At 45.9% G+C, this 20,685-nt stretch overlaps 1 protein-coding gene across 1 annotated transcript in view; it reads right to left on the reverse strand.

Moving 5' to 3' along the window:
• NSUN7 (NOP2/Sun RNA methyltransferase family member 7) overlaps window positions 1-18,173 on the reverse strand; it is a 91,932-nt gene extending 73,759 nt beyond the window's left edge. Inside the window, exons 1-2 of the mRNA XM_077279868.1 lie at window positions 18,015-18,173; window positions 4,909-5,202 (exon numbers count right to left, since the gene is read on the reverse strand). Coding sequence (XP_077135983.1) covers window positions 4,909-5,152 — 244 coding nt within the window. The 5' untranslated portion in view covers window positions 5,153-5,202; window positions 18,015-18,173. The remainder of the gene's footprint in view (window positions 1-4,908; window positions 5,203-18,014) is intronic.
• Between the last annotated feature and the right edge of the window lie 2,512 nt (window positions 18,174-20,685).

The following is a 20,685-nucleotide window of genomic DNA, read 5'->3' on the forward strand; positions in this document are numbered from 1 at the left end:
TCAGTCAGCAATAGTGCAAGTTCCACCACTTAAAAAGATGAGAGGCGTCTGTAATTTACATCATAGGTAGACCTCAACTATGGGAGACAAACTGAGAAAAAAAAAAATCCAGAAAATCACATTGTCTGTTTTTTTATCATTTTATTTGCATATTCTGGTGGAAAATAAGTATTTGGTCAGAAACAAAATTTCATCTCAATACTTTGTAATACATCCTTTTTTGGCAATGACAGAGGTCAAACGTTTTCTGTAAGTCTTCACAAGGTTGCCACACACTGTTGTTGGTATGTTGGCCCATTCCTCCATGCAGATCTCCTCTACAGCAGTGATGTTTTTGGCTTTTCGCTTGGCAACACGGACTTTCAACTCCCTCCAAAGGTTTTCTATAGGGTTGAAATCTGGAGACTGGCTAGGCCACTCCAGGACCTTGAAATGCTTCTTACGAAGCCACTCCTTCGTTGCCCTGGCGGTGTGCTTTGGATCATTGTCATGTTGAAAGACCCAGCCACATTTCATCTTCAATGCCCTTGCTGATGGAAGGAGGTTTGCACTCAAAATCTCACGATACATGGCCCCATTCATTCTTTCATGTACCCGGATCAGTCGTCCTGGCCCCTTTGCAGAGAAACAGCCCCAAAGCATGATGTTTCCACCACCATGCTTTACAGTAGGTATGGTGTTTGATGGATGCAACTCAGTATTCTTTTTCCTCCAAACACGACAAGTTGTGTTTCTACCAAACAGTTCCAGTTTGGTTTCATCAGACCATAGGACATTCTCCCAAAACTCCTCTGGATCATCCAAATGCTCTCTAGCAAGCTTCAGACGGGCCCGGACATGTACTGGCTTAAGCAGTGGGACACGTCTGGCACTGCAGGATCTGAGTCCATGGTGGCGTAGTGTGTTACTTATGGTAGGCCTTGTTACATTGGTCCCAGCTCTCTGCAGTTCATTCACTAGGTCCCCCCGCGTGGTTCTGGGATTTTTGCTCACCGTTCTTGTGATCATTCTGACCCCACGGGGTGGGATTTTGCGTTGAGCCCCAGATCGAGGGAGATTATCAGTGGTCTTGAATGTCTTCCATTTTCTAATTATTGCTCCCACTGTTGATTTCTTCACTCCAAGCTGGTTGGCTATTGCAGATTCAGTCTTCCCAGCCTGGTGCAGGGCTACAATTTTGTTTCTGGTGTCCTTTGACAGCTCTTTGGTCTTCACCATAGTGGAGTTTGGAGTCAGACTGTTTGAGGGTGTGCACAGGTGTCTTTTTATACTGATAACAAGTTTAAACAGGTGCCATTACTACAGGTAATGAGTGGAGGAAAGAGGAGACTCTTAAAGAAGAAGTTACAGGTCTGTGAGAGCCAGAAATCTTGATTGTTTGTTTCTGACCAAATACTTATTTTCCACCAGAATATGCAAATAAAATGATAAAAAAACAGACAATGTGATTTTCTGGATTTTTTTTTCTCAGTTTGTCTCCCATAGTTGAGGTCTACCTATGATGTAAATTACAGACGCCTCTCATCTTTTTAAGTGGTGGAACTTGCACTATTGCTGACTGACTAAATACTTTTTTGCCCCACTGTATATGTATTCAGTATTACATCTCTTAAATACATTACTCTCTCCCCTTTGGTGATTCTAATCATAGAATGTTTCATCTATAGATATTGTCTTCTGTTGCACTGTGCCCACAATACTAAATAACAGTGATTACTGAGATATGTGTTTTTGGCAAATATTTATTCCTGTTACCTATGCTGTGAGTTATGCTATATTTGTACATGCATACTGTTATCTCATGGTGATGTCACTTAGCCACACCTATTGATTTATTTATCTAAGACAATTGGATTGTTTCTTTTATGTACTACTGTAGACTTGTTCATACATTTGTCTATTTGTTCATTTATCCTGTACCATCACACATGTTAAGGGGGGGAGGTTCCTTATTTGGGACCCATGGTTCATTGGCTTTGGTTTTAATTGTTTTTAATAGTGTGGTGTTTGTGTTTTTCTAGTCCATTAATAAAATTTATATCAGTATATTTGTGGTGGTCCCCTCTATATAGCTTGACGCTTTCTCTTTTTGCACATATGTACTCCAAGAAATATCAGACGCATGCGCATAATCAATGCAAACGCAGGCAAAAACGCATACAAAAGCATGCACAAGCAGCATTTTTTTTGCCGTCATGCGTAAGCTGATGCAGATGAAAAATGCTGCGTAAACATGCGTTTGCATGCGTTTACACATGCAGATGATACGCTGTGCACAGAAACGCTAATGTGAACCTAGCCTTAGTGACAGGATGTCCCCGTGTGCAATCTAAGTGTCACCTGGTCTGTCAGTATATACACTTTACCTTTTCTGAAAGACCACAGAGGCTGCAACACCATTAACAAGCGGCACCACTGACCAAACACCATGAAGACCAAGGAGATCTCCTAACAAGTCAGGGGCAAAGTTGTTGAGTAGCACAAGTCAGGGTTGGGTTATAAAAAAAAATATCCTAATCTTTGATTATCCTCTGGAGCACCATGAAATCCATTATCATCAAATGGAAAGAATAAGGTACCACAACAAAGCAGCCAAGAGACGGCTGCCCACCAAAACGCTCAGCCTGGGCAAGGAGATAATTAATCAGAGAGGCAGCACAGAGACCAAAGGTAACCCTGAAGGAGCTGCAGTGTTCCCAAGCACAGACTGGAGTGTCTGTCCATACGACAACAATAAGCCGTACACTCCATAGAGGTGGCATTTATGGAAGAGTGGGCAGAAAAAAGCCTTTACTTACACACAAAAATTGTAAGGCTCATTTTGTTTGCCAAAAGACGTGGGAGACTCCCCAAATGTATTGAGGAAGGTGCTGTGGTCAAATGGGACCAAAATTAAATTTTTAGCCACCAATGTAATCTCTATGTCTGGCGTCAAACCAACACAGCTCATCACCCTAAGAACAACATGCCCATAGAGAAACATGGTGGTGGCAGCATCATTCTGTGTGGATGCAGGGACAGGGAAAATAGTCTGAGTTAAGGGGAAGATGGATGATGTGAAATACAGGGATATTCTTGAGCCAAACATGTTTCAGTCTGTCAATGATTTGAGACTGGGAGAGATTTACCTTTCAACAAGACAATGACCCAAAGCACACTGCTAAAGTAACACTCGAATTGTTTAAGGGGAAATAATTTTGGAGTAGCCTTGTCAAAACCCTGACCTTACTTCAACTGAGTATCTGTGGTCAGACTTGAACATTGTTGTTCCTTAGAGGAAACCATCTAACATGAAGGAGCTGGAGCAGTTTTGCCTTGAGGAAAGGGAAAAAATCCCAGTGGCAAGATGTGGAAAGCTCATAGAGGCTTATTCAAAGCGACTTGCAGCTGTAATTGCCGCAAAGGGAGGCTCTACAAAGTACTGACTTTAGGGATGTGAATAGATATGCACACTAAAGTTTTCAGCTATTTTGTCCTATTTGTTATATTCAGCGGCAAAAAGAAAAGCAGCACTAACCAAATCCTTTATTCCATTTTGTGGGGACGCACACCACACATCTCCACAACTCACCTGAATACTACCGCTGAATACCGTCAGCACAAAATGCTGTAAGGATTTGGTGAGTGCTGCTTTTGTTTTCCCCTTTGAATATCATGCATATCAAATCTCCGCATATGCATCACCACAATTAATCCTTATGAAGTAGCTACAGTTTGATGAGATGAAACAGGAGCCTGAGCATCTAAAGACTGGTGCCTACACACTTCTACTCTATTGTCCTATTTATTGTTTGCTTCACAAAATAAAAATAAAACCAAATGATCACAGTTGTAGGCATGTTCTTTACATGAACTGATGCAAACAATAAAAAAAAACACAAGCCACTATATCTCCTGTTGGAGAAATCAGTATTAATGAGCCAAAGGAAGTGAAAAAAAAATAAATGAAAAATACATCCTAGATCATCGGCGCAAGTCAGCACTGCAACCAATCAGCAGCAGCATTTATATCTTGTCCAAGCTCAGCCAGAAAAAAGAAAAAAATAAGTGAACAAAATAGGAACACTAAAAGAGCTCACATGATGCCCCCTCTGGATGTTGATGCCAGCAGACTGGCAGAGCAAGGAGCACTGACTTTGGAAAAGCGGTTCTCTTTCAGGAGGTTACTATCGATTTTCTGACTTTCTCGGGTTCATTAATTAGGGGTTGTCCAGTAATGGCCTGCCCCTTTAAGGACATTACTCCAGCAGTGGACTCTTTTTCTGCAAACCTTAATATTTTCAGCCTGATGAAGGACATAGTCAGAGTAGCTCTGGACTGAGTAGGCCTGGATTTGTGGCTTTTAGACAGTAGTCATGTGAATGTGGACCTTCAGCACTCGCAATTGTGATAACATTTGGCCACCATGTGCCACCCAGTCGTTCAATTCAGCAGGAACAGTGTATAGTCGGCATGCTTAGCGCTTACTAGCTTAACCCTTTGAGTTCCTCTATATAAAAAGCTTAGATCTCAGATGAGTCACTTGATAATAGGCTTCACAGAATATCCTTATTTTATTGGTGCCTCCAGTTTTCTGTTTCGAGTTTACTGAAGTGAACTGTAGTTTTTCTTATTAATAATGGACAAATGATGGAGTCATGCACTGTAGCAAACATTTAGTGACTAGATGGTTTGACCAGAGGAGGTAATTTTGGTACACCAAATCAAACTAGATTGCTCAGTTTATGTAGCATGGTTACTGGTACCAGAACTTTGCCCAATCCATCCACTTAACTATAAAATCTTCGGTTGTTGTGCTGGCATGTCTACAAAAGGTACAAACCTGGTCCAGCCGGGTCTCAAAAAGACATTTCCATATAGTAGAAGTACATACAGTAATACAGCTGTACTATTACATGGGACACTTACATTTCAGAGCATTGAAGGCCAGTTCATAGGACCACCTTTGAGATTTTTCATCCTTGAATTCTGGTGCAGCTCGCTCTTTGTCAGAACCATAGTTAATCAGGATTCGGTCAGGGGGTTTCTTTCGATAAAGACCTTGGAAGATCTTGCCGGCGTTGATAAATACCCCATCAGGATAGTTCATGGTTTCAGTTATGGAGTCTTTAGGGTTCAACTCCGGCATCTTCACGGAAACTGAACTTGACATGCTCAGGTCAAACTTATTTCAGAGGTTTAGTATGTTTGTTTAGCAAGTGCCTAAAAATATAATCAAAAGGTTAAAATAACCTCAACGTCAATCTACAGCTATCCAGCTATTGTGAAACTGCAACTCACTGCAAACAAAATGGCTAAAGAGACCCAAGGTTTGTGAACACGAACTTAGAGGAGCATATATTGTACTATGAAGGTCTTTTCATAATGAACATTTTAGTTTTTCCCCCCTCTTTTTCCATCAAGAGCTATCGTATTTTATTTTTTGGTCAATATGGCCACATGGGGTCTTGTTTTTTTGCAGGACGAGATGTACTTTTGTAATGACATCACTCATTTTATCATCTGGTGTACTGGAAACCGGGGAAAACATTCCAAGTGCGTTTTCATATGGCAAAAAAAAAGTGCAGTTTCGCAATATTTTTTTTATTTACCATGTTCACTATTCCGTAAAACAGACCTGGCAATATGAGTCTCCAGGTCAGTACAAGTACACAGATACCATACATGCATATTTTTAATTTTTTTCTGTACATTTGTAAAAAAAAAAAATGTAGCTTCTGTCACCATTGTCTGAAACCCAAAGCGTTTTCAGTTTTCAGGATCTGGGGCTGGGTGATGGTTTATTTTTTGCGACCCGTGGTGACGTTTGTACAGATACTGTTTTGTGGTAGATTTCATGTTTTGATCGCCTCTTATCCCAATGTTGAAGAGGCCAAAAAAAGTAATTCTGGAGTTTAGATTTTTTTCTTGTTACACCATTTACCGACTGGATTAATTTTATATTTTGATAGATTGAACTTTTACAAATGCAGCGATGTCAAATGTGTAGTTTTTTTGTTTTATTTTTAAAGGGCCACTGTCACCCCCTCCAGCCGTTATAAACTAAAAGAGCCACCTTGTGCAGCAGTAATGCTGCATTCTAACAAGGTGGCTCTTTTAGTTTTTGATTCAGTTATTCCCTCAATAAAGCGTTTTATAATTTGTACAAAATAGCCTGTCCTTAGACCTGGAGGCGGTCCGAAGCTTCCTCGGTGAATCTCCCAACGGCCATCACTCTTCTCTTCTGCGGCGCTGGTCGCCGCCCCCTGAGCGCTGTTTCTTCTTAAATCCGGCGCCTGCGCTGTGCGTGCCTGTCTGGGACAGGCGCAGTCTTCATTGTCAGTCACAGCTCAGATGCAGGGTGCCTGACTGCGCCTGTGCCGGCAGTGCGGCCACCCTGTTGCTGAATCCCCGCCCCGCACTGTGTTATTCATTATGCACAGTGCGGGGCTGGGGTTCCTGGGCATGCGCACTGCGCTGTTCAGACGCTCCCCCGGTCCCCCGCCTTCCAGCGTTGCCGTAATATACAGGTTTCCTTGCCAGCGTTTGGAATGAAGCAGCCGCAAATAACAACGCTGGAAGGTGGGGGAGCTGGGGGAGCGTCTGAGCTGGGGGAGCGTCTGAACAGCGCAGTGCGCATGCCCAGGAACCCCAGCCCCGCACTGTGCATAATGAATAACACAGTGCGGGGCGGGGATTCAGCAACAGGGTGGCCACACTGCCCGCACCTGCGCAGTCAGGCACCCTGCATCTGAGCTATGACGGACAATGAAGACTGCGCCTGTCCCAGGCAGGCACGCACAGCGCAGGCGCCGGATTTAAGAAGAAACAGCGCGCAGGGGGCGGCGACCACATCCCCAGAAGAGAAGAGTGACGGCCGTTGGGAGATTCACCGAGGAAGCTTCGGACCGCCTCCAGGTCTAAGGACAGGTTATTTTGTACAAATTATAAAACGCTTTATTGAGGGAATAACTGAATCAAAAAACTAAAAGAGCCACCTTGTTAGACTGCAGCATTACTGCTGCACAAGGTGGCTCTTTTAGTTTATAACGGCTGGAGGGGGGTGACAGTGGCCCTTTAAGGGTAAAAGGAGGGTGATTTGACGTGTTTGTTTTTCCATATTTATCTTATTTTTTATTTTTTTTACTTTTACTGAACTTGCGATCATTTGATTGACTGTACTGTACATAGCAATGCAGTAGCACTGCAATGTTGTCACGATCCATGTTTGGATTCGTGACAGTTCTGACTCTGCTTTAGTTTAAACATTGTTTTTTGCTTTTTTGCCAGCAAGGGTTAATGTCAGTTTTCCTTGCTGCAAGCTGCTAAGTTGCTAGGTCAGCTGATGTGGGTGGTGACCACTCCCACCATCCTTTAAATAGTCACATGATGCATCAGCTGACTGTCGGTGATAGAGTTATTCTATGTAGACCAGCCCTGGAGTGTGCAGCTCTCTGGTGTCAGCTTTGTATCAGCTACTTCTGGAGTTCGGAGTCCTGTTTCCATGTCCTCTGTGGTGTGGAGTTTGGCAGCGATGCCTGGAGCTAAGTTACTAATGTATTTTCCCTGTCTTGTGCTTGTTACTATCCCCTGTGTTTGTATCATTTGCAGTGGTGAGGCTAGCTTCCTTGCCGGCCAGTGCACTAGCCAGGGTTAAGTGAGGTGACAGCTAGGGACCAGGTTCATGACGGGGCGGAAGGAAACACCTGTATAGGGCATTAGAGGAGCTTAGGAATAGGCACAGGCTGCGTTAGGAGATGCCCCATCCCTCGTTCCCTACTATTAGGGCCTTCTGTTGTGAATTAGACTTTTTGGCTCCCTCTTGTGGTTACTAGTGATATGACTCTGGGATTGTCTTTCCTCAGTTTGGCTCCCACCTGGGCCGTTAGTCCAGGGGTGTTGCTATATAAACTTCCTGGATCCTTAGTCCAGTGCCTGGCATCGTTGTAATCAGATCCTTCTGTTTGCTCCTGTCTGCTGGTCCTGGTTCGTGCAAAATTAAGCTAAGTCCTGCTTCTTTGTTTTTTGGTTTATTGCTTTGCTCTTATTTTTGTCCAGCTTGTACTAAATGTGATTCCTGACCTTGATGGAAGCTCTAGGGGGCTGGTGTTCTCCCCCCGGGCCGTTAGACGGTTCGGGGGTTCTTGAATATCCAGCGTGGATATTTTGATAGGGTTTTTGCTGACCATATAAGTCATCTTACTATATTCTGCTATTAGCTAGTGGGCCTCTCTTTGCTAAATACCTAGCTCATTCTTACGTTTGTCTTTTCCTCTTACCTCACCGTTATTATTTGTTGGGGGCTTGTATCCTACTTTCGGGGTCTTTTCTCTGGAGGCAAGAAAGGTCTTTCTTTTCCCTTCTAGGGTTAGTTAGTTCTCCGGCTGGCGCGAGACGTCTAGAACCAACGTAGGCACGTTCCCCGGCTGCTGCTATTTGTGGTGCTAGGATTAGATATATGGTCAGCTCAGTTACCACTGCCCTATGAGCTGGTTTTTTGTGTTTGCAGACTTAGTAATTATTTCTGAGACCCTCTGCCATTGGGGTCATAACAGTATGCCAGGCCAACATTGAATGTTTAATGCATTGCAGAAGTGGGATTATAAGAAAGGAAATTCTGAGTTTTTTTGTTTTTTGTTTTCCTCTCTTCCTCCCCTTTACCTCTGAGTGGCTTGTGCTTGCTGCAGACATGAATGTCCAGACCTTGATTACAAGTGTAGACCAGCTTGCTGCTCGTGTGCAGGGTATACAAGATTTTGTTACCAGTAGTCCAATGTCTGAACCTAAAATACCTATTCCTGAACTGTTTTCTGGAGACCGATTTAAGTTTAGGAATTTCAGAAATAATTGTAAATTGTTTCTATCTCTGAGACCCCGTTCATCTGGAGATTCAGCTCAGCAAGTTAAAATTGTTATCTCTTTTTTACGGGGCGACCCTCAGGATTGGGCTTTCTCGCTAGCGCCAGGAGATCCGGCATTGGCAAATATTGATGCGTTTTTTCTGGCGCTCGGATTGCTTTACGAGGAACCCAATCTTGAAGTTCAGGCAGAAAAAGCCTTGCTGGCTATTTCTCAGGGCCAGGATGAAGCTGAAGTGTATTGCCAAAAATTTCGGAAATGGTCCGTGCTTACTCAGTGGAATGAGTGTGCTCTGGCCGCAAATTTCAGAAATGGCCTTTCTGAAGCCATTAAGAATGTGATGGTGGGTTTCCCCATTCCTACAAGTCTGAATGATTCCATGGCGCTGGCTATTCAAATTGACCGGCGTTTGCGGGAGCGCAAAACCGCTAATCCTCTGGTGGTGTTGTCTGAACAAACACCTGATTTAATGCAATGTGATAGAATTCAGACTAGAAATGAGCGGAAGAATCATAGACGTCAGAATGGGTTGTGTTTTTACTGTGGTGATTCTACACATGTTATATCAGCATGCTCTAAACGCCTAACAAGGGTTGTTAGTCCTGTCGCCATTGGTAATTTGCAACCTAAATTTATTTTGTCCGTGACTTTAATTTGCTCATTGTCTTCTTACCCTGTTATGGCGTTTGTGGATTCAGGTGCTGCCCTGAGTCTTATGGATCTGTCATTTGCCAAGCGCTGTGGTTTTTTTCTTGAGCCGTTGGTAAATCCTATTCCTCTTAGAGGTATTGATGCTACGCCATTGGCGGAAAATAAACCGCAGTTTTGGACGCAGGTAACCATGTGCATGACTCCTGAACATCGGGAGGTGATTCGTTTTCTTGTTCTGCATAAAATGCATGATTTGGTCGTTTTGGGTCTGCCATGGTTACAGACCCACAATCCAGTCTTGGATTGGAAGGCAATGTCTGTGTCAAGTTGGGGCTGTCAGGGAATTCATGCTGATTCCCCGCCGGTATCTATTGCTTCCTCTACTCCTTCGGAAGTTCCTGAGTATTTGTCTGATTATCAGGATGTTTTCAGCGAGTCCAGGTCCAGTGCTCTGCCTCCTCATAGGGACTGTGACTGCGCCATAGATTTGATTCCAGGTAGTAAATTTCCTAAGGGAAGACTATTTAATCTGTCTGTACCTGAGCATGCCGCAATGCGTTCGTATATCAAGGAGTCTCTGGAGAAGGGGCATATCCGTCCATCCTCTTCCCCTCTTGGTGCGGGATTCTTTTTTGTGGCCAAGAAGGACGGATCTTTGAGACCTTGTATTGACTACCGTCTTCTGAATAAAATCACTGTTAAATTTCAGTATCCTTTGCCTCTGTTGTCGGACTTGTTTGCCCGGATTAAAGGTGCCAAGTGGTTCACCAAGATAGATCTTCGTGGTGCGTACAACCTTGTGCGCATTAAGCAAGGAGATGAATGGAAGACAGCATTTAATACGCCCGAAGGTCATTTTGAGTACTTGGTGATGCCTTTTGGGCTCTCTAATGCTCCCTCAGTGTTTCAGTCCTTTATGCATTATATTTTCCGGAAGTATCTGGATAAATTTATGATTGTTTATCTGGATGATATTCTGGTTTTCTCTGAAGATTGGGACTCACATGTGGAGCAGGTCAGGATGGTGTTTCAGGTTTTGCGTGAGAATGCTTTGTTTGTTAAGGGCTCAAAGTGTCTCTTTGGAGTACAGAAGGTTCCCTTTTTGGGGTTTATTTTTTCCCCCTTCTGCTGTGGAGATGGACCCAGTCAAGGTCCGAGCTACTCATGATTGGACTCAACCCACGTCAGTTAAGAGTCTTCAGAAGTTCTTGGGTTTTGCTAACTTCTGCCGTCGTTTTATCGCTAATTTTTCTAGCGTTGTTAAACCTTTCACGGATATGACCAAGAAAGGTTCTGATGTTGCTAACTGGGCTCCTGCAGCCGTGGAGGCGTTCCAAGAGTTGAAGCGCCGGTTTACTTCGGCGCCTGTTTTGTGCCAGCCTGATGTCTCACTTCCCTTTCAGGTCGAAGTGGATGCTTCTGAGATTGGGGCAGGGGCCGTTTTGTCGCAGAGAGGCCCTGGTTGCTCGGTAATGAGACCATGTGCTTTCTTCTCTAGGAAGTTTTCGCCTGCTGAGCGGAATTATGATGTTGGCAATCGGGAGTTGCTGGCCATGAAGTGGGCATTTGAGGAGTGGCGTCATTGGCTCGAGGGTGCTAAGCATCGTGTGGTGGTCTTGACTGATCACAAAAATTTGATGTATCTCGAGTCTGCTAAACGCCTGAATCCTAGACAGGCCCGCTGGTCATTGTTTTTCTCCCGTTTTGACTTTGTGGTCTCGTATTTACCAGGTTCAAAGAATGTGAAGGCTGATGCTCTTTCAAGGAGCTTTGTGCCTGGCTCTCCTGGAGTCGCAGAACCAGTTGGTATTCTTAAAGAGGGAGTTATCTTGTCGGCCATTTCTCCTGATTTGCGACGTGTGTTGCAGAGATTTCAGGCTAGTAGACCTGACTCTTGTCCACCTGACAGACTGTTTGTTCCTGATAAGTGGACCAGCAGAGTCATTTCCGAGGTTCATTCCTCGGTGTTGGCAGGGCATCCGGGAATTTTTGGCACCAGAGATCTGGTGGCTAGGTCCTTTTGGTGGCCTTCCTTGTCACGGGATGTGCGGTCATTTGTGCAATCCTGTGGGACTTGTGCTCGAGCTAAGCCTTGCTGTTCTCGTGCCAGCGGGTTGCTCTTGCCCTTGCCTGTCCCGAAGAGGCCTTGGACACACATTTCCATGGATTTCATTTCAGATCTCCCGGTGTCTCAGGGCATGTCTGTCATCTGGGTGGTATGTGATCGCTTTTCTAAAATGGTCCATTTGGTGCCTTTGCCTAAGCTGCCTTCCTCTTCCGATCTGGTTCCTGTGTTCTTTCAGAATGTGGTTCGTTTGCACGGCATTCCTGAGAATATTGTGTCTGACAGAGGATCCCAGTTTGTTTCCAGGTTCTGGCGATCCTTTTGTGCTAGGATGGGCATTGATTTGTCGTTTTCGTCTGCCTTTCATCCTCAGACTAATGGACAAACGGAGGGAACTAATCAGACTCTGGAGGCTTATTTGAGGTGTTTTGTTTCGGCAGATCAGGATGATTGGGTGACCTTCTTGCCGTTAGCTGAGTTTGCCCTTAATAATCGGGCTAGTTCCGCTACTTTGGTTTCGCCATTTCTCTGCAACTCTGGTTTCCATCCTCGTTTTTCCTCGGGACATGTGGAGCCTTCTGACTGTCCTGGGGTAGATTCTGTGGTGGATAGGTTGCAGCAGATCTGGAATCATGTGGTGGACAACTTAAAGTTGTCACAGGAGAAGGCTCAGCGTTTTGCCAACCGCCGCCGCGGTGTGGGTCCCCGACTTCGTGTTGGGGATTTGGTATGGCTGTCTTCTCGATTTGTTCCTATGAAGGTCTCCTCTCCTAAATTTAAGCCTCGCTTCATCGGTCCTTACAAGATATTGGAAATCCTTAATCCTGTGTCCTTTCGCTTGGATCTTCCGGTGTCGTTTGCCATTCACAACGTGTTCCATAGGTCTTTGTTGCGGCGGTACGTTGTACCTGTGGTTCCTTCTGTTGAGCCTCCTGCTCCGGTGTTGGTTGAGGGCGAGTTGGAGTACGTGGTGGAGAAGATCTTGGATTCTCGTCTCTCCAGACGGAGGCTTCAGTATCTGGTCAAGTGGAAGGGCTATGGTCAGGAGGATAATTCCTGGGTGGTTGCTTCTGATGTGCATGCGGCCGATTTAGTTCGTGCCTTTCACGCTGCTCATCCTGATCGCCCTGGTGGTCTTGGTGAGGGTTCGGTGACCCCTCCTTAAGGGGGGGGTACTGTTGTGAATTAGACTTTTTGGCTCCCTCTTGTGGTTACTAGTGATATGACTCTGGGATTGTCTTTCCTCAGTTTGGCTCCCACCTGGGCCGTTAGTCCAGGGGTGTTGCTATATAAACTTCCTGGATCCTTAGTCCAGTGCCTGGCATCGTTGTAATCAGATCCTTCTGTTTGCTCCTGTCTGCTGGTTCTGGTTCGTGCAAAATTAAGCTGTCCTGCTTCTTTGTTTTTTGGTTTATTGCTTTGCTCTTATTTTTGTCCAGCTTGTACTAAATGTGATTCCTGACCTTGCTGGAAGCTCTAGGGGGCTGGTGTTCTCCCCCCGGGCCGTTAGACGGTTCGGGGGTTCTTGAATATCCAGCGTGGATATTTTGATAGGGTTTTTGCTGACCATATAAGTCATCTTACTATATTCTGCTATTAGCTAGTGGGCCTCTCTTTGCTAAATACCTAGCTCATTCTTACGTTTGTCTTTTCCTCTTACCTCACCGTTATTATTTGTTGGGGGCTTGTATCCTACTTTCGGGGTCTTTTCTCTGGAGGCAAGAAAGGTCTTTCTTTTCCCTTCTAGGGTTAGTTAGTTCTCCGGCTGGCGCGAGACGTCTAGAACCAACGTAGGCACGTTCCCTGGCTGCTGCTATTTGTGGTGCTAGGATTAGATATATGGTCAGCTCAGTTACCACTGCCCTATGAGCTTTTTTTTTGTGTTTGCAGACTTAGTAATTATTTCTGAGACCCTCTGCCATTGGGGTCATAACAGCCTTCCTCCCCCTTATTCCATCCCGTTGTTGGTGTTTGTCGTGCCGTCCGCTATACCGACCCTTGTGGTCATGACAAATGTATAGTGAAAATCATGAACACCACTGACAAGTACCGGGATCTTCAGCAGATCCCCGACTGTCATTGCAATCCATTGGCGCCCAGTGATTGTGACACAGGCACATGATGGCTTAAAGGGAACCTGTCACCCCCCCCCCAGTCGTTTCAAACTAAAAGAGCCACCTTGTGCAGCAGTAATGCTGCATTCTGACAAGGTGGCTCTTTTAGTTCTGGGTGCTGTAACTAGAGAAATAATCCGTTTTTTAATTTGTCAGAAATACCTTTCTTCAGTCAAGGAGGCCGGCGTTTCCCCCCTGCTTTAGACGCCACACAGCTGTCACTCACATCTTCTTGGCGCCGGGCGCCGCCTCCTCACCGCTGTTTTGAAAACAGCCGGCGCCTGCGCTCTTTTCCCCTGCCTGCTGCAGGCGCAGTGAGCGCTGCCCGTCTTTCCTCATATGCAGTCCAGCTGACTGCACCTGTGCGGCCGCCCTGCCTGTGATTCCCAGCCCCGCAGTGTGAATAAATCATAAGTCACTGCGGGGCTGGGATTCACAGGCAGGGCGGCCGCACAGGCGCAGTCAGCTGGACTGCATCTGAGGAAAGACGGGCAGCGCTCACTGCGCCTGCACCAGGCAGGGGATAAGAGCGCAGGCGCCGGCTATTTTCAAAACAGCGGTGAGGAGGAGGCGGCGCCCGGCGCCAAGAAGACGTGAGTCACACCTGTGTGGCGTCTAAAGCAGGGGGGAAACGCCGGCCTCCTTGACTGAAGAGCAGGTATTTCTGACAAATTAAAAAACTGATTATTTCTCTAGTTACACAGTTAGCACCCAGAACTAAAAGAGCCACCTTGTCAGAATGCAGCATTACCGCTGCACAAGGTGGCTCTTTTAGTTTGAAATGACTGGGGGGGGTGACAGGTTCCCTTTAAGCTCAATTTGTGTTTTTTTCTCTGTATTGTTGCATTCTGTGCAAGCCGGGGTGTGGCCTCCTTGTTTCTGAGCTAGAGATTATATATAAGGCTTCCACAGTCTGGTGTATCCCTGGTTGGGCCCAGTCCTTTTGTCTGCCCTTATTCACACTGAGGACAACATTGACACATGGTAAGGTTTTAATATTAGACAGTGTAGGACTGTCCCGATCAGAGTCACCTTGACGAGGTGGGATGGCTTTTGTGCTATTTTTTGATCAAAATAGTATTACTAAAAACTCTGTGTTATTTAAATGCACTTTTGCTTTTTTACTTAGTTATATCAGGGTTTTTGCTTACTTTTTTCTCTTGTAGGTTTTAAAGTACTGACTTTAGAGGGGTGAATAGTTACACACACTGAAGTTTTCAGCTATTTTGTCCTAATTGTTGTTTGCTTCACAAAAAAAAGCCAAATGTTCAAAGTTGTAGGCACGTTCTTTACATGAACTGATGCAAACCCTCAAAATAAAAAATAAACAAAAGGTCGCTTTTAGTTTTTAATTCCTCGTAAAATCATTGCAGAGATGTTAGCCTAAACTTTTCAAGCTATCATTTATGATAAGTCCAAGGAAGTGTTAGCAGAGATTCTTCTTTGGGGGGCATGTACATTTTTCTTGTATGATGTTGACCAATCATACTGAGGCATCATGAAAGGAAAAAACAAAAGAACATGCCCTCAAGAGGTCAGAAAAACAAGCTTTCTCCTGTAACACGCCATGACAAACCTGATCTCAGCAACCAAAATGACAAAGCTCAGCAGAATGTAGAGAGATTTCTTATCTCGGTCGCTGCTTATCTAAAGCGCAGAAGCCGACTCTAAAATCATCTCCACTGCTACATAAGCAGCGACCAAGATAACAGAAGATGAGCAGCTAATTGAATGGAGACATCGAATCAAGCGCACATAAATAATTCAATACTGTTGTAATTCATTACTTTGATTTTAGATTTTTTCACACTTTTTCTAAGCCTAAATAGGGTTAGGGTTCAAGCTATGTATTGGGTTATGGTTAGGGTTCAGGCTATGGATTAGGTTAGGGTGAGGGTTCAGGCTATGGATTGGTTTAGGGTTAGAGTTCAGGCTATGGATTGGTTTAGGGTTCAGCCTATGGATTGGTTTAGGGTTAGGGTTCAGGTTATGGATTGGTTTAGGGTTAGGGTTCAGGTTATGGATTGGTTTAGGGTTATGGTGCAGGTTATGGATTTGTTTACGGTTCAGGTTATTGATTGGTTTAGGGTTAGGGTTCAGGTTACGGATTGGTTTAGGGTTATGGATTGGTTTAGGGTTCAGGCTATGGATTGGTTTAGGGTTAGGGTTCAGGTTGTGGATTGGTTTATGGCTCATGCTATGGATTGGTTATAGTTCAGGCTATGGATTGGTTTATGGTTCAGGCTATGGATTGGTTTATGGTTCAGGGTTATGGTGCAGGTTATGGATTTGTTTACGGTTCAGATTATGGATTGGTTTAGGGTTACCGTCCAGGTTATGGATTGGGTTCGGGTTCAGGTTATGAATTGGCTTAACGTTTGTTCACATGTCCAATATTTCGGGTGAAATGGACAGATCATTCTGATCAGACTAATCAAAGTGTGGTCCGAGTTACATCAGTCTTCCTTGTATGTGGAGAAATAAAATTAAAAAAAATTCTCCACCTTCTCCTTTTTGACAGTCCATGAAAATCGGACGGCACTCTGATGTCTTCCGAGTATGGTCCAATATTTTTTCAGACATACACAAACTTGCATTGCAGATTTTGATCTGAATCTCTGATCAAAATTAGACATGTCTTCGATATCTTCCGCGGACCACTCGGTCCAAGGGGAAGAAGAAAAAAAAAATTGGACATGTGCAAAGCCCCATAGAATATCCTAGGTACGAGTGACACTGATGAAATTTGTGGCTCTGGCATAATTATATGTTGCATTGCTGGTCAGCCTAAATCTTCTATTTTTCACAAATGAGTTAAATCCGGGTTTTTCACACATAGCACTCGCACCAGTAATAGTGAATGGGGTCACTGACAAGTGTGATTTTTCGTGGACAGATTTTGATGTGAGTGGGCGTTGCTCAGGTAGGTCTTTATATGCCCGTGCGTTGTGAGATGTGGCCACTCGGCTGCGGATTGACCTGCACGCAGCACTCCGGATGTGGGGATGTGCACAAAATGCCGTTCTCAGGCAGGTCCGCGCCATAACACCCTGAAACCACACTAAACAGGTGCTAAAAAGAGGGTGTGGGGGGCGAAAAAGGACAGACCCTCGGGTACAAAAGATGCCGGTGGGTCCAGGGGAGTCTTCCTTCTGAAAGACTGCAGGTTCGTACTCGTCTATAGGACGCCATGCACCCAAATCCTAATAAGTGGGGATTGGCCACAGTGTTCCCAGAATGACGGGTTAGGGGGCAGTGAACACAAAGTCATAAATAGGAGAGCCAATATCACCTCTGCACAGCGCTGAGGGACGCGGCGGACATCGCTGTGGAGTAGGGGGCTGCTATGTAGCCAGCAGAGAAGAAACAAAACTTCCACCTCACAGAACCCTCATTACTTGTTACTTCAACTGTTTCCATGAAGTCACTGGAAGATTAACCAGGTGTGAAATGGTTAAAAGCGGCTGTGTGCCACCGATCTACTGTATGTGTGCAGCATTATCGGGAGGGGGTCTGGGTGATGGACACAGATTCACACACAGGCTTTGGTGCAGTTTCTTCAGCCAAAGGGGAAATGAACCATAAGATGGACGGACATGTGTGATATGTGTGATATGTGTGATAGCTGCCTCCCTCCTCGCAGAGGAAACGGTTTTGCTTGGTTACATTTTATTTCAAATCACAAAGCTGATGATTATCTGCAAAGGAGACTCGACTGTAAAAAATGCACAGAATAACACCGCACATCACACATTATATCACCCACACACACATTATATCAGCACACACATTACACATTATATCAGCGCACATATTACATCACCACACACACATTATATCAGCACACATATCGACACATTATATTATATCAGCACACACATCACACATTACATCACCACACACACATTATATCAGCACACACATCACACATTATATCAGCACACACACATTATATCAGCACACACATCACACATTATATCAGCACACACATCACACATTATATCAGCACACACATCACACATTATATCAGCACACACACACACACACACACATTATATCAGCGCACACATTACACATTACATCACCACACACACATTATATCAGCACACACATCACACATTATATCAGCACACACACATTATATCAGCACACACACACACACACACACACACACACACACACACACACATTATATCAGCGCACACATTACACATTACATCACCACACACACACATATCAGCACACACGTTATATCAGCACACACATCACACATGATATCAGCGCATACATCATACAGTCCGTAGTTTCCCACAAGTCCCAGGCTCCAGCCCCAACAGCCCCAGTACCTGTCAGATCCAGCTGTGCCGCCTGATTGCTGCCGGGCAGCCGGACGGTGTCAGTACCGAGCAGGGGAGCAGCCAGGACCACGGCACAACATCCCGCCGCTGCCACACCGGAGTTGGATGAGGCGGGGTCTGCACTGGGAAACGCTGATGTATCGCCATGGCAACCAGCTGTGCGTCCCAGGATTTACCACGGTGGGCGGGGCGGGGCTGAGATTGCTGTGGGCGTGGCCTGAGACACCGCTCTGGTGACTGGAAATGGAGCTGGCAGCTCCCGCCAGCTATTGCTAGTCCCTGCCAAACCCCCCAGCTCCTGCCAAGCCCCCCAGCTCCTGCGGGTTCCTGCCAAAACGCACCAGTCCCTGCCAAGCCCCACCAGTTCCTTCCAAGCCCCTGCTCCTGCCAGTATCAGCACACACATTATATCAGTATCCCCCAGCTCGTGCCATCCCTGCCAAGCCTCCCAGCTCCAGCTATGCCCCCAGCTCCTGCCAGATCATGCCTAGCCGCCCCAGCTCCTGCCAAGCCCCACCGGCTCCTGCCGGTCCCTGCCAAACCCCACCAGCTCCTGCCAGTCTCTGCCAAGCCCCACCTGTCCCTGCCAAGCCCAACCAGCTCCTGCCAAGCCCCACCGGCTCCTGCCGGTCCCTGCCAAACCCCACCAGCTCCTGCCAGTCTCTGCCAAGCCCCACCTGTCCCTGCCAAGCCCCACCTGTCCCTGCCAAGCCCCACCTGTCCCTGCCAAGCCCCACCTGCTCCTGCCAAGCCACACCAGTTCCCGACAGTTCTTGATAAGCCCCACCAGCTTCTGCCAGTCCCTGCCAAGCCCCTTCAGCTCCTGCCGGTCCCTGCCAAGTCCCACCAGCCCCTGTCAGTCCCTGCCAAGCCCCATCAGCATCTGCCAGTCCCTGCCAAGCCCCACCAGCTCCTGCTAGTTCCTTCTAAACCCCCCAGCTCCTGCCAGTCCCTGCCAAGCCCCACCAGCTTCTGCCAGTCCCTGCCAAGTCCTACCAGCTCCTGCCAAGCCCCACCCGCTCCTGCCATTTCCTTCCATGCCACACCAGCTCCTGCCAGTCCCTGCCAAGCCCCCAGTCCCTGCCAAGCCCCTCCAGCTCCTGCACCACGGAGGACTCAAGCACACACAGCTTTTTAAATCATTTAATTGGCCTTTTTGTGTGTTTTTTTTTATTTATTTCAAAGTAAAGTGTTTTATAATACACTGCTCAAAAAAATAAAGGGAACACTTAAGCAACAGAATATAACTCAAAGTAAATCAAACTTCTGTGAAATCAAACTGTCCACTTAGGAAGGAACACTGACAATCAATTTCACATGCTGTTGTGCAAATGGAATAGAGAACAGATGGAAATTATTGGCAATTATCAAGACACCCTCAATAAAGGAGTGGTTCTGCAGGTGGGGACCACAGACCACATCTCAGTACCAATGCTTTCTGGCTGATGTTTTGGTCTCTTTTGAATGTTGGTTGTGCTTTCACACTCGTGGTAGCATGAGACTGACTCTACAACCCACACAAGTGGCTCAGGTAGTGCAGCTCATCCAGGATGGCACATCAATGTGAGCTGTGGCAAGGAGGTTTGCTGTGTCATCGTAGTGTCCAGAGGTTGGAGGTGCTACCAGGAGACAGGCCAGTACACCAGGAGATGCAGAGAGGGCCATAGGAGGGCAAAAACCCAGCAGCAGGACCGCTACCTCAGCCTTTGTGCAAGGAGGAACAGGAGGAGCACTGCCAGAGCCCTGTAAAATGACCTCCAGCAGGCCACAAATGTGCATGTGTCTGCACAAACGGTTAGAAACGACTCCGTGAGGATGGTCTGAGTGCCCGACGTCCATAGATGGGGTTTGTGCTCACAGCCCAACACCGTGCAGGACGATTGGCATTTGCCACAGAACACCAGGATTGGCAAATTCGCTACTGGCGCCCTGTGCTCTTCACAGATGAAAGCAGGTTCACACTGAGCACATGTGACAGACGTGACAGAGTCTGGAGAAGCCATGGAGAGCGATCTGCTGCCTGCAACATCCTTCAGCATGTCCGGTTCATGTGGCTGGAGTGTGTCAGCAGTTCCTGCAAGATTAAAGCATTGAAGCTATGGACTGGCCCCCCCGTTCCCCAGACCTGAATCCGATTGAGCACATCTGGGACATCAAGTCTCGCTCCATCCACCAACGTCACATTGCACCACAGACTGTCCAGGAGTTGGTGGATGCTTTAGTCCAGGTCTGGGAGGAGATCCCTCAGGAGATCATACGCTGCCTCATCAGTATTCCCGCACATTGTAGGAAGGTCATACCGGCACATGGAGGCCACACACACTACTGAGCATCATTTCCTTGTCTTGACGCATTTCCATTGAAGATGGATCAGCCTGTAATTGGATTTTCCACTTTAATGTTGAGTAGGATTCCAAATCTAGACCTCCATTGGTTAATAAATTTGATTTCCATTGATGATTTTTGTGTGATTTTGTGGTCAGCACATTCAACTTTGTACAGAACAAAGTATTCAATGAGAATATTTCATTCGTTCAGATCTAGGATGTGTTATTTGAGTGTTCCCTTTATTTTTTTGAGCAGTGTATATTATTCAGGAGTTATAGTGTGAAAATGACAAAAGAGAAAGAGAACACCAGCCCTGTTCACACGTTCAGTA

This window comes from Ranitomeya variabilis, chromosome 1, assembly GCF_051348905.1.
Source record: "Ranitomeya variabilis isolate aRanVar5 chromosome 1, aRanVar5.hap1, whole genome shotgun sequence".
In the NCBI taxonomy this organism is placed as follows: Eukaryota; Metazoa; Chordata; class Amphibia; order Anura; family Dendrobatidae; genus Ranitomeya; species Ranitomeya variabilis.